Source organism: Amblyraja radiata, chromosome 4 (assembly GCF_010909765.2).
Source record: "Amblyraja radiata isolate CabotCenter1 chromosome 4, sAmbRad1.1.pri, whole genome shotgun sequence".
In the NCBI taxonomy this organism is placed as follows: domain Eukaryota; kingdom Metazoa; phylum Chordata; class Chondrichthyes; order Rajiformes; family Rajidae; genus Amblyraja; species Amblyraja radiata.
In genome coordinates, this window is record NC_045959.1 from 94894528 (window position 1) to 94906828 (window position 12301).

At 41.0% G+C, this 12301-nt stretch overlaps 1 protein-coding gene across 1 annotated transcript in view; it reads left to right on the plus strand.

Annotated features, from left to right (window-relative positions):
* Nucleotides 1–12062, plus strand: part of LOC116972582 (CMP-N-acetylneuraminate-beta-galactosamide-alpha-2,3-sialyltransferase 1-like) — a 29013-nt gene extending 16951 nt beyond the window's left edge. Inside the window, exons 5-6 of the mRNA XM_033020399.1 lie at nucleotides 10567–10686; nucleotides 11874–12062. Coding sequence (XP_032876290.1) covers nucleotides 10567–10686; nucleotides 11874–12062 — 309 coding nt within the window. The remainder of the gene's footprint in view (nucleotides 1–10566; nucleotides 10687–11873) is intronic.
* The last annotated feature ends 239 nt before the right edge of the window (nucleotides 12063–12301 follow it).

The following is a 12301-nucleotide window of genomic DNA, read 5'->3' on the forward strand; positions in this document are numbered from 1 at the left end:
CCTCCATCACCCACCAGGATGGCCTCAAAGCCCTCCGGTTCTTCCTCGACCGGAGGAGCAACCTATACCCAGCCACTGACACTCTCCTCCACTTAGCGGAGTTGGTCCTCACCCTCAACAACTTTACATTTGACTCCTCCTATTTCCTCCAAACACAAGGCGTAGCTATGGGCACACGCATGGGCCCCAGCTACGCCTGCCTCTTTGTCGGGTACGTTGAACAATCCTTGTTCAATACGTACCAGGGCCCCATCCCCGACCTCTATCTCCGTTACATTGACGACTGCTTTGGGGCCACCTCCTGCACCTACACACAACTCACTGACTTCATCCACTTCACCACCAACTTCCATCCGGCACTCCAATACACCTGGACCATTTCCGACACTTCCCTACCATTCCTTGACCTCACCATCTCCATCGCAGGGGACAGACTCCTGACCGACATACATTACAAACCCACTGACTCACACGGCTATCTGGACTACACGTCTTCCCACCCTGCCCCCTGTAAAGACTCCATCCCCTACTCCCAATTCCTCCGCCTACGCCGCATCTGTTCCCAGGATGAGACATTCCATACCAGGGCATCGGAAATGTCCTCGTTCTTCAGGGAACGGGGATTCCCCTCCACCACCATAGATGAAGCTCACACCAGGGTCTCATCCATACCCCGCAACACTACCCTCTCTCCCCATCCCCGCATTCGCAACAAGGGCAGAGTCCCTCTGGTCCTCACCTTTCACCCCACCAGCCGGCAAATACAACACATAATCCTCTGCCATTTCCGCCACCTCCAACGTGACCCCACCACTCACCACATCTTCCCATCTCCCCCCATGTCTGCCTTCCGCAAAGACCGCTCCCTCCGCAACTCCCTCGTCAATTCTTCCCTTCCCTCCCGTACCACCCCCTCCCCGGGCACTTTCCGTTGCAACCGCAAGAAATGCAACACCTGTCCCTTCACCTCCCCCCTCGACTCCATTCAAGGACCCAAGCAGGCGTTCCAGGTGCGACAAAGGTTCACCTGTACCTCCTCCAACCTCATCTACTGCATCCGCTGCTCTAGATGTCAGCTGATTTACATCGTGGAGACTACGCGGAGGTTGGGCGATCGTTTCGCTGAACACCACTGCTCAGTCCGCAATAACCAATCTGACCTCCCGGTGGCTCAGCACTTCAACTCCCCCTCCCATTCCCAATCCGACCTCTCTGTCCTGGGTCTCCTCCATTGCCAGAGTGAGCAACGGCGGAAATTGGAGGAACAGCACCTCATATTCCGTCTGGGGACCTTGCGTCCGGATGGCATTAACATTGAATTCTCCCAATTTTGCTAGCCCTTGCTGTCTCCTCCCATTCCTTAACCCTCTAGCTGTCTCCTCCCACCCTCCCATCCGCCTGCCCTCATGCTCCTCCTCCTCCCCTTTTCCTTCCTTCTCCCCCCCACCCCCCATCAGTCTGAAGAAGGGTTTCGGCCCGAAACGTCACCTATTTCCTTCGCTCCATAGATGCTGCTGCACCCGCTGAGTTTCTCCAGCAATTTTGTGTACCTAAGTTCTACTGCAGTTGTACAGGGCCTTGGTGAGACCACACTTGGAGTATTGCATACAGTTATGGTCTCCTAATCTGAGGAAAGACATTCTTGCCCTAGAGGTAGTACACAGAAGGTTCACCAGACTGAGTCCTGGGATGGAAGGACTTTCATCCAGTTGTTTTTTTGCATCAATTTTTTGTTTTCAGGGGTCAGCTTCAGTAGTATTTTTCAGTGGTACAGTAGTATTGAAATTTACTTTAAACTTGTTAAAGTCGAGGACTTCCGGTTGGCACCACGATGTGAGTGGAATCGCGCCATTACAGCTCCGAAAAAAACTGAATTTAAAACGGGGGTAAAAGGGTCAAACAAACGCACTTACCACAGGAGATCGATTGTGAACGGCTCCGGCAGCGTTTAAAAGGTGCGTGACGTCATCAGGCGCGCGATTTTAAGAAGAAATTATGACCCAGCGCTCCCCCACCCCCACCGCTGGAAAAAAAGCTACGAGAAGGGAAACTGGCCTCAGCTCGGGTGCAACTGCTGCTTCTCAAGAAGATATCTCACAGAGGAAAGCTGAAATGGAGGAACTTAAGACTACCATTCTAGGTGAGATAAAGAAGCAGAGGAAGGAGTATATGGAGGAGATAAAGAAGCAGAGGAAGGAGTATATGGAGGAGATAAAAAGTTTAAAAGCGGATATGCTGGTGTCTCACGAGAAAAATAAAGAAGATAAAGAAGACTTAATAAAACAAGTTATAACGACGGTAAAAAGTATGATGGATGAGTGGAAGGAAAAGGCTAATGCCGAGTTACAAACTCAAATTGAGGATGTAAAGGAAATAGCTGCTGGGATGGAAAGAAAGCTGGATGACAAGATAGATCCTACTATAATTTCGCTAGACCAACAAGGCGAAGCAATTAAAGAGCTAACTAAAATTGCTGAAGTGAATACTAAGGAGACCGAAAAACTCCGTGCCGAGAACAAACGCCTCTTAGAATTATTACATAAAACAAACGAGAAATGTATCGATCTGGAGGGACGCCAACGCCGTAAAAATTTGCGTATAGTTGGTCTGAGCGAAGGTCGTGAGGGGAGTCAAGATCCTCGAAAATTTGTTGCAAAACTTTTAATGGATATTTTGAATTTGGATCATGAACCCCTGTTGAGCCGTGCACATAGGGCTCTAAGACGGGCCCCTGGGATAGGTTCATCGCCCAGACAAATGATTGTAAAAGTGGCCTTTGACCATGTCTTCGAAGAAATGATGAAGATAATAATAAAAAAGAGAAACCTGAAATACGAGGGAGACAACATCAGTATTTTTAGAGACTTCCCTGCAGAAGTGGCCAAGAAAAGAGCTCTATTTAAAGAAACAAAAGGTATTCTGAGGAATGTACAGAATACTAAGAATCTGAGATATGGCTTGATGTACCCAGCAATACTGAGAGTAACTTATGATGACAAGGAATATCGTTTCGTTAAGCATACTGAAGCATTGAAATTCGCCCGAGGCATACAGCAGAAGCCAGAAGATGAAGAGAGAGAAGATGCGGAGGAAGAACCCGAGGGAGAAGGAGAGGACTGAACTTTTATCATCGACCTGTGGTTATGAAATACTCACTTAGAAGGAAGTGGAATAATGGGCATTTAGTAGTAGTTCTGTATTAATTATTAGAAAATATTTAATTATTCCATGATAATAGTATTACATATTATAGTATTAAATACAATTGATATTAGTAATTAGCAAATAGTAATATGAATAATAGAAATAACTACTAAGTACTAAGTATATAAAGTTAGTACCCCACCCCAATATATATAGCATTTGAGATAGGAGCTGGTATAATCAACATCTTTTTTTTATTAAAAAAACGGAAGTCTTTAGATTAATGGCCACGTTAGTGTGGCTTTCACCTTCACATACTACACACTATACAAGTGTAGTTTCTTTTTTTTCTGAGCACCCTATTAACACCCTTTACTTTTTTTTTATTATTGATATTTCTTATTGTTTTTGTTTTTTATTGATCTTATATTATATATTATTTGAATGTAGATGTGAAGGATATTGTGTATTTAGTTTAAGAAGACATAGATGTGGATTAAGGTGGAAAGAAATTCTCATTGGATTGATGTCCGGGTGCAACGGGGAGCTGGGTGAGTCAAGAAGGCTACTCCAAAAAAAGCCGCCCTAATAGTAAAATGCATGATATAAAGGTGAAGACTGGGGGTGATGGAGTAACCTTCTGCAGTTGGAATGTAAAAGGCATTAATGAACCAATTAAAAGGGGAAAGGTATTAGCTCAGTTGAACAGATTGAAGACAGATGTCATTTTCCTTCAAGAGACTCATCTTAAAAAAGATGCTCAACATAGATTAACAGCTAAATGGATTTCTAAGGTGTATCATTCTACATTTATTCATAAATCTAGAGGAGTTGCAATAATTATTCGCAAAGGTATACCTTTCATACAAAGTTCTATTATAGAGGATAAAGAAGGCAGATATGTAATAATTACAGGGGAATTATATTCAAAAAAGGTAATTTTAATGAATATATATGCCCCTAATTTTGATAATCCATTATTTTTTAAGAAAATATTTAATAATATTCCTATATCCACTCAACACAATTTAATAATTGGAGGTGATTTAAATTGTACTTTAGATAATTATCTAGATAGATCATCCGCAAAAAGGAAAGCTGCCTCGAAATCAAGTAAATTCATAAATGCTTTTATCAATACATCTAATATTAAAGACATCTGGAGGTTAGATAACCCATCCGGACGAGAATATTCTTTTTTCTCGCCCGTACATGGAACCTATTCGAGGATAGATTATTTTTTAATAGATTCTAAATTACTTCCTTTTACGTATGATGCAAAATATCATAATATTATCATCTCGGATCATGCGCCATTAACATTTAAGATAAAATTAAAAGATATATCTAATAAAACTACTACCTGGAGATTTAACCCTCAGATATTAAAGGACAATGACTGTTGTAAATATGTGATGGATCAGATTAAATTATTTTTTGAAACTAATGATAATCCTGAAACTTCTCCATCACTATTTTGGGACACATTTAAGGCATTCATGCGTGGCGCAATAATATCCGCACAAGCACATCTCAATAAAGAAAATCGAAAAATAGAACAAAATTTAGAAAATGAGATAAAACGTCTAGATAATGAAAATATAAAACAGCCTTCCAAAGAGTTAAGTAATAAAATTGCATCAGTAAAATATAGATTAAATAAAATATATTCTAATCAAGTGATTAAACTTTTTCAACAAACTAAGCAAGTGTATTTTGAATTTGGAGATAAGCCACAAAATTACTAGCACGACAGCTTAGAAAATTAGAAGATGAGAAGATGATACACGGAATTAGATCTGAGTATGGAAATATATTAATTACTCCAAAAGATATTAATGATAGATTTTTACAATATTATAAAAATCTTTATTCGTCAAAACTAACAGGACAAACAGATAGTATGGAAATATTTTTACAAGAATGTCAAATCAATAGCTTAGATCAGGAAGGTAGAGAATTGTTAAATGCTGAAATAACAGTAAAAGATATTATAGAATCAATTAGTTCGCTTAAGAACGGAAAAGCAGCGGGCCCAGATGGCCTGAGTGCAGAATTTTATAAAAAATTTCAAGATCTGATTTCCCCAAGATTACAAATAATGTATAGATATGCATATGACCAAGGAAAATTACCAGAATCTTTAAATGAATCCACAATTACACTCATCCCTAAAGTAGATAAGGATTTGGAAGATCCTGGATCATATAGAGCGATTGCCCTTTTAAATACAGACCAAAAAATATTAACTAAGGTCTTATCTAGGAGATTAAGTTTAGTGATCTCTAAATTAATACATTATGATCAAACAGGTTTTATCCCAAAACGTTACTCATCCCATAATCTCAGACGTTTGTTTAATATTATATATTCAAAAAGAATACGAGATACGGAACTAGCGGTTATATCACTAGATGCAGAAAAAGCGTTTGATCAGGTGGAATGGATGTATTTATTTAATATAATGGAAAAGTTTCAATTGGGGGATAGATTTTGTAAATGGGTAAGAATTTTATACTCGAATCCTATGGCAAGAATTTTGACTAACCAAATTTTATCAGCCAAATTCAAACTCTCTAGGGGATGCAGACAGGGATGTCCGTTATCACCCTTATTGTTCGCATTGGTGATAGAACCATTGGCGGAAAAAATTAGATCTGAACCTGAAATATATGGCTATAATACTGATACAACAATTAATAAAATTTCTTTATATGCAGATGATGTTTTGATTTATATTACAAAACCGGAAATTAGTATTCCCAACCTGCTAAACATTATAACTAAGTTTGGTGCATTTTCTGGGTATAGGATTAATTGGGATAAAAGCGAGATTATGCCAATAACAGGAATAAATCTTAATACATTACAACAATACCCATTAAAAGTAGTTACAGACAAATTTAAATATTTAGGGATTAACGTAACTAAAACTCATAACTCATTAATAAAATCCAACTATCCTCAACTATTAGATAAACTTAGAAAAAATATTTTATATTGGAAAACACTGCCTATATCCATGATTGGTAGAATAAGTGCCATAAAGATGGTATTTCTACCGCAGTTGTTATATTTGTTTCAGGCTATTCCTTTTTTTCTTCCGAAAACTTTTTTTTAAAAAATTGATAATATTGTCAATAGCTTTATTTGGGATTATAAAAATCACAGAATAAATAAAAAACATCTATGCAAAGCTAAGATAAATGGAGGATTAGCACTTCCAAACTTTTTATATTATTTTTGGGCTGTTCAGATTAAGAATATGAATTTCTGGTGGGTAAATATGGATCATGAACCGACATGGTTAAATATAGAAAAGGAGGACTGTCTACCTTTCAATGTAGGTTCGATAATGTTTGCACCAACGGAAGTACAAAAAAAATATTATAAAGACAACCTAATAATATATAATAATAGACGTATTTGGAAACAAATAGTTAAGACTCTACACTTGGATAATCTCTCATTTAGATTACCAATTATGAATAATCCATCGTTTAAACCTGCTATATTAGATGGGGGGTTTAAACAATGGGATGATTTAGGAATTACAAGGATAGAACATCTGTATAGAAAAGGAAAATTTCTTTTATTCCAGGAGTTACAAGATATTTATGGATTGTCTCCACAACATTTGTTTAGGTATTTACAAATTAGAGATTATATTAAATCCAATACACAAGATTATAAAAATAAAGAAGCAGGATTGTTAGATGAACTGTTTAATTTATATCCAAATACAGAAAAATTAATAGCCTATATATATAACATCATTTTGGATAAGGAGAATCCAATAACGGAAGTATATCGTCAAGCATGGGAAAATGAAATGGGATTGGCTATAACAAAAGAAAACTGGGAAGAAAGTCTACAACGAATACACCGGTGTTCATTAAACGCCAGACATATACTGATACAATTTAAAGTATTATATAGGTTACATTATTCGAAAACTAAATTAAATAGTATTTTTCCGAATCTCTCCGCTATTTGTGATAAGTGCAAGAAAGCAGAGGCAAATTTAATACATAGTTTCGTTACATGTCCTAAATTGAATTATTACTGGACAGAAATCTTTAAAGTTATTTCTGAAGTCATCAAAGTTAAATTGGACCCTAACCCAAAGCTAATAATATTTGGAATTCCGGATTTACATCTATCACTTACAGTAAATCAAAGAAATTTCTTTGATTACTGTTTAATAATTGGAAAAAAAATCATATTGAAATTTTGGAAGGGAACATTATCCCCCACAACCAAAATGTGGGCAACAGAGATGATGGAGACGTTACATCTGGAAAGAATTAGATTTGTCCTATTGGACAAGTATAATTCTTTTGAACAGATATGGTCTCCATATATACAGTATTTAGAGAAGTAGCTGTTCTTGGCAACACAGCTCGACGTGCACCCTGCGGGATTTGGTGAGAATAATTCATTTTTATATTGGAATTACATATATGTCTTTATTGATACTATCACTTGTAGTAGTGTTATTAATAATACATATTGTGGTTACTAAAAATGTTTTTTTTTTTTTTTTTTTTTTTCGTTTCTCTTTTCTTTCTTATATATAATCAAATTATTATTTAATCACTCTCTTAATGATTTATTCTTTCTCTATTCTTTCTCTATCATTATTTCTAAAAAAACAGTAGATAAGTATTACTAGTGTTTTACTTAACGCAAATTGAATTAATTTGATATAAAGTTGTTTGAAGCATTGTAATTGATTACCTTTAATAAAAAAATATATTATAAAACTTGTTAAAGTCACATTTTGGAAAATAAATTTGGCTGAAGAATGCATCTTATTCTATCGTTCCCACTCAACATTCTGTGGGGCATTGCTAAAGTTCATTCAAACAAAACATGTATTGTTGGAGTGACCCGGTCTGGTTCCTGACAGAATGGCTGCATTGTTGATTTCGAAGCTAGAGAACCGTTCCTAAAATATGCACTGGATTCAGTGCTTCCTTGTATAGCAATCAGCTAAAATGGATTAACAAGATCAGCAAACTAACAGAAAATCACTGCAGATGCTGGATATTTGATTAGTTTTTCATGTGTGTTTGTGCCTGCTGCAAGCACGGTTTTCCATAGTACCCATGCCATATTCGTGCATATGACAACGAACTTGCACTTGATATTAGCGGTGCAGGTTTATTGCTATATGCATGAAAGGAGGTAGGTTAGAATGTAGACTAGATATGGGGGAGAATAATGTGTTTTAATGGAGAATAGACTAAGTGGGACCCGTTGGGTCCCTGTCACACAGGAGGCTTAGTCCCCCAACGCAATATTCCACCACTCACCCATAGCCCCCAACTGCACAGGCGAAGCTAATTTCCTCTCATCCCTAGCACTATCTCTCCCTCCTCCCCCTTCTTTCCCCTCTCCTCCTCCCCTCCCCAATCCCCCTCTCACCTCTCTCTCCCTCTCCTTTGCCCTATCCTCAGTCACTCCCTCCCTCCATCCATAACTCCTCTCCCCTCCATACATTCCTCCTATCCCTCTAGCCCCCATCTCCCCACTACACACTTCCCCCTATATCCCCACTATCCATCCTCACCTCCCCCACTGCCCTCCTCTTCCTCTATTCCCCACTCACTACCTCACCCACTCCCCACCTCCTCTAGTCCCCCTCCTCTCCCTCTATACCCCCTCCTTTCCCCATCACCTCCTCCCTCTTCTTTTCCTTCTCCTGTGGGGTGGGAGGGGAGGAGGGGTTTTGGGTGGGAGGGGTGTGGGGGGGGAGGGGTATGTGTGGACGGGTAGGTGTGGTTGGGGAGATGGTGGTGTGGGGGGAGGGGGGTGTGTGGGGGGGGGGTTGTGGAAGGGGGTGTGTGGCGGGGAAGACGTGTGTATGTGGACGGGAGGGGGAAGGAGGAATGTGGCAGGTGGAAAGGTGTGTGTGTGGGAGGGGGGAGTGCGTGGGCAGGAGGGGTGTTGTTGGGGAGGTTTGTGTGGGCTGGGAGTTGTGGAGGGGAGGGGTGTGTGGGCAGGGGGTTATGGGGTTATGGGGACGGGTCTGGGGACGGGTGAGTTGTGGGGGCAGGTGGGTTGTGGGGGTGGGGTGGGTTGTGGGGGGGGGGTGGGTTGTGGGGGCGGGTGGGTTGTGGGGGTGGGGTGGATTGTGGGGGCGGGTGGGTTGTGGGGGTGGGGTGGGTTGTGGGGGTGGGGTGATTGTGGGGGGAGGGGTGTGGGGGAGGGGGAGTTGTGGGGGAGAGGGATGTGTGGGGAGGAGTTGTGGGGGGAGAGGGGTGCGTGCGCAGGAGGGAGGGAGGGGGGAGTGAGCTCAGAGAAAAGGCGGGGAAGAGCCATGGGCGAGAGGGGGGTTTCACGGGGGAGGGGGGAGGAGCCAGTGAGGGGTACCAGAGGGGTAGTGGCTGGAATTGGTGGTGCGATGGGGACTCACAGCGGGCGCTGGTCACTGGTCTTTCACCTCTGTCGGGGTTAGAGTCTCTGCTTTCCGTTTGGCGATATCTGCGACATCTCCGGCTCCGGGCTGGGCTGGGTCTCCCACGCTGGGCTGGGCTGGGCAGGGTCTCCGACACTTGGTTGGGTCTCTGATGCTGGACCTCCGATGCTGGGCTGGGTCTCCGATGCTGGGTCTCCGACGCTGGGCTGCTTGTAGCTGGGCTGCTTGGGATCCCTCTGAAAATTATGTCCAGTTGGAAAACTCCGCCGTCCATCCTCAGCTCCAGTAAAGACGCGATGGTGCAGGAAGGGGGGGACCCGTCCCAGTGAGTGACGGGGAAGAGACTAATCCGCGTGGTGCTGAACTGCAGGAGAAGAGATCGATCGGCGCATGCGCTATCGTGAACCATTTTTGCACAAATAGAAAGACTGCACAAACTGGAAGATAACAAGATCAGAGTTTTAGTTATGTATAGATAAATTGGAGTGGTAAATGTTTTATACGGTGAGTGGTTGATATCTGGAACATTAGTGCAGATGTCAAGGATGCCATGGACATTGCCGCTCGGGTCCCTTTTAAATCTTTCCTACCTCACCTTAAAGCTATGCACTCTAGTTTTAGACTTGTCTACCTGAGGAAATTACTGTGACTATTCACCTTATCTATTCTCCTCGTAATTTTAGATATCTCTATAAAATCACCCCTTCCCTAATCTCATACACTTCAACATAAAAAAGACCCAGCCTATCCAGCTTCTATCAGAAATATTCACTTCATCCTGTCCAGTCCCCCCACCCTGTCTGCAACTGAAACTCTATTTTTCCCATTTTTGATGAACGTGATCTCTTCTCTTTTCACAGGTGCTGTCTGGCCAGTTGAGCGTTTCTTACATTTTCTGTTTTTATTTTGGAAATCTGGCATATGCAGTTAAAAAAAAAATAGATTCTCTAGACCAAAAATAAATCTCTTCTAAATCTTCTTGAACTTTGTATTTTCAGGTGTTGGTTTTGAGCCCACATTTTTTTAAGTATGTTCAAGACAACTGGAACGAACATCATGGGAAACAGCCATCGACTGGAATGCTGGTCACAATTTTTGCCCTTCATGTCTGCGATGAGGTAAATGTGGTTTCTGATGTAAAATGAAGAAAGTTTGATCACTTTCAAAGTCATAATGCAGAGTCCACCTTGTTAACTAATACGAGTAACAACCATGGGCTTTACTTGTATCTGCACATATTCAGTGAAGATTTCTTTAGTTGATTACTCGTGTTGGAATGAATATGAATATCAGATAAGTTCAAAAAAAGGACATTGCCTTCCACCTCTTTTCCCAAAGCTTAATACATTATTGATGCTAATGTCTAGAAGGCAGTCTCATCCTAAAAATCAGTTGTTTAGCAGGAGTTGTTGCAAGCATTATGCTTTAGAGAACAAAGGAAAACATAGGAGGATATCGATTAAAACATTAAGCTGCAAGTTGAATCGGTAGAAAAGAAAGCAAATGCATTGCTAGCATTTATGTCGAGAGGGCTTGTATACAAAAACAGGGATGCAATGCTGAAGCTCTATAAGGTGCTGGTCAGGCTTTATTGTGGTCAGGCCTTATTGTGAGCAAATTTGGGCACCATATCTGAGAAATTATGTGCTGGTTCTGGAGAGGGTCCGGAGGAGGTTTACAAGAATGATGCCAGAAATGAGTAGGTTAACATATGAAGAGCAGTTGACGGCACTGGGCTTCCACTCGCTGGAGTGTAGAAGAATGAGGATGGACCTCATTAAACAATACAGAATAGTGAAAGGCTTGGATAGAGTGGATGTGGAGAGGATGTTTTCACTAGTGGCGGAGCCTAGGACTAGAGGTCATAGCCTCAGAATTAAAGGACGTTCTTTTAGTAAGAAGACGAGGAGGAATTTCTTGTGTCAGAGGGTGGTGAATCTGTGGAATTATTTGCTACAGAAGGCTGTGGAAGCAAAGTCAGTGTATATATTTAAGGCAGAGATAGATAGATTCTTGATTAGTACGGGTGGCAGCGGTTATGGGGAGAAGGCAGGAGAATGGGGTTAGGAGGGAGAGATAGATAGAAACATAGATATAGAAACATAGAAAATAGGTGCAGGAGTAGGCCATTCGGCTCTTCGAGCCAGAACCGCCATTCAATATGATCATGGCTAATCAGCCATGATTGAATGGCGGCGTAGACTTGAGTGGCCGAATGGCCTAATTCTGCTCCTATCACTTGTTATCTTATGATACTTCTTGGTTACATTATTATTCTAACATCTGTGACCTCTGTGGATTGCAGGTGGATGTTTATGGATTTGGTGCCAACAATTTGGGGCACTGGCATCATTACTGGGAGAAGAATGCTGGTGCAGGGGCTTTCCGTGTGACAGGAGTTCATGATGGAGACTTCGAAGCCAATGTTACCAAGACACTTGCCAAAGATAACAAAATTTATTTTTTTAAAGATGTTAAGCCTGCAAGACTGTGACTGATATCCAGGCAAACACTACATACTATAAATTATCTATTATCATTTAGGTGTTGGGAGTAGAACACTACTTTAAACTCAGGACAGCAAATGTAAAAGAAAGCTATTCCCTTCTAGTAATGTGCCTTAAGTCTATCCTTAGATGACCATTCCTTACAACAACTGATTATTTTTCTCCAGTTTTTACACATGTACTATCGTCTGGATCCAACTGAATCCAGTTCTCATTTGCAAGCGAA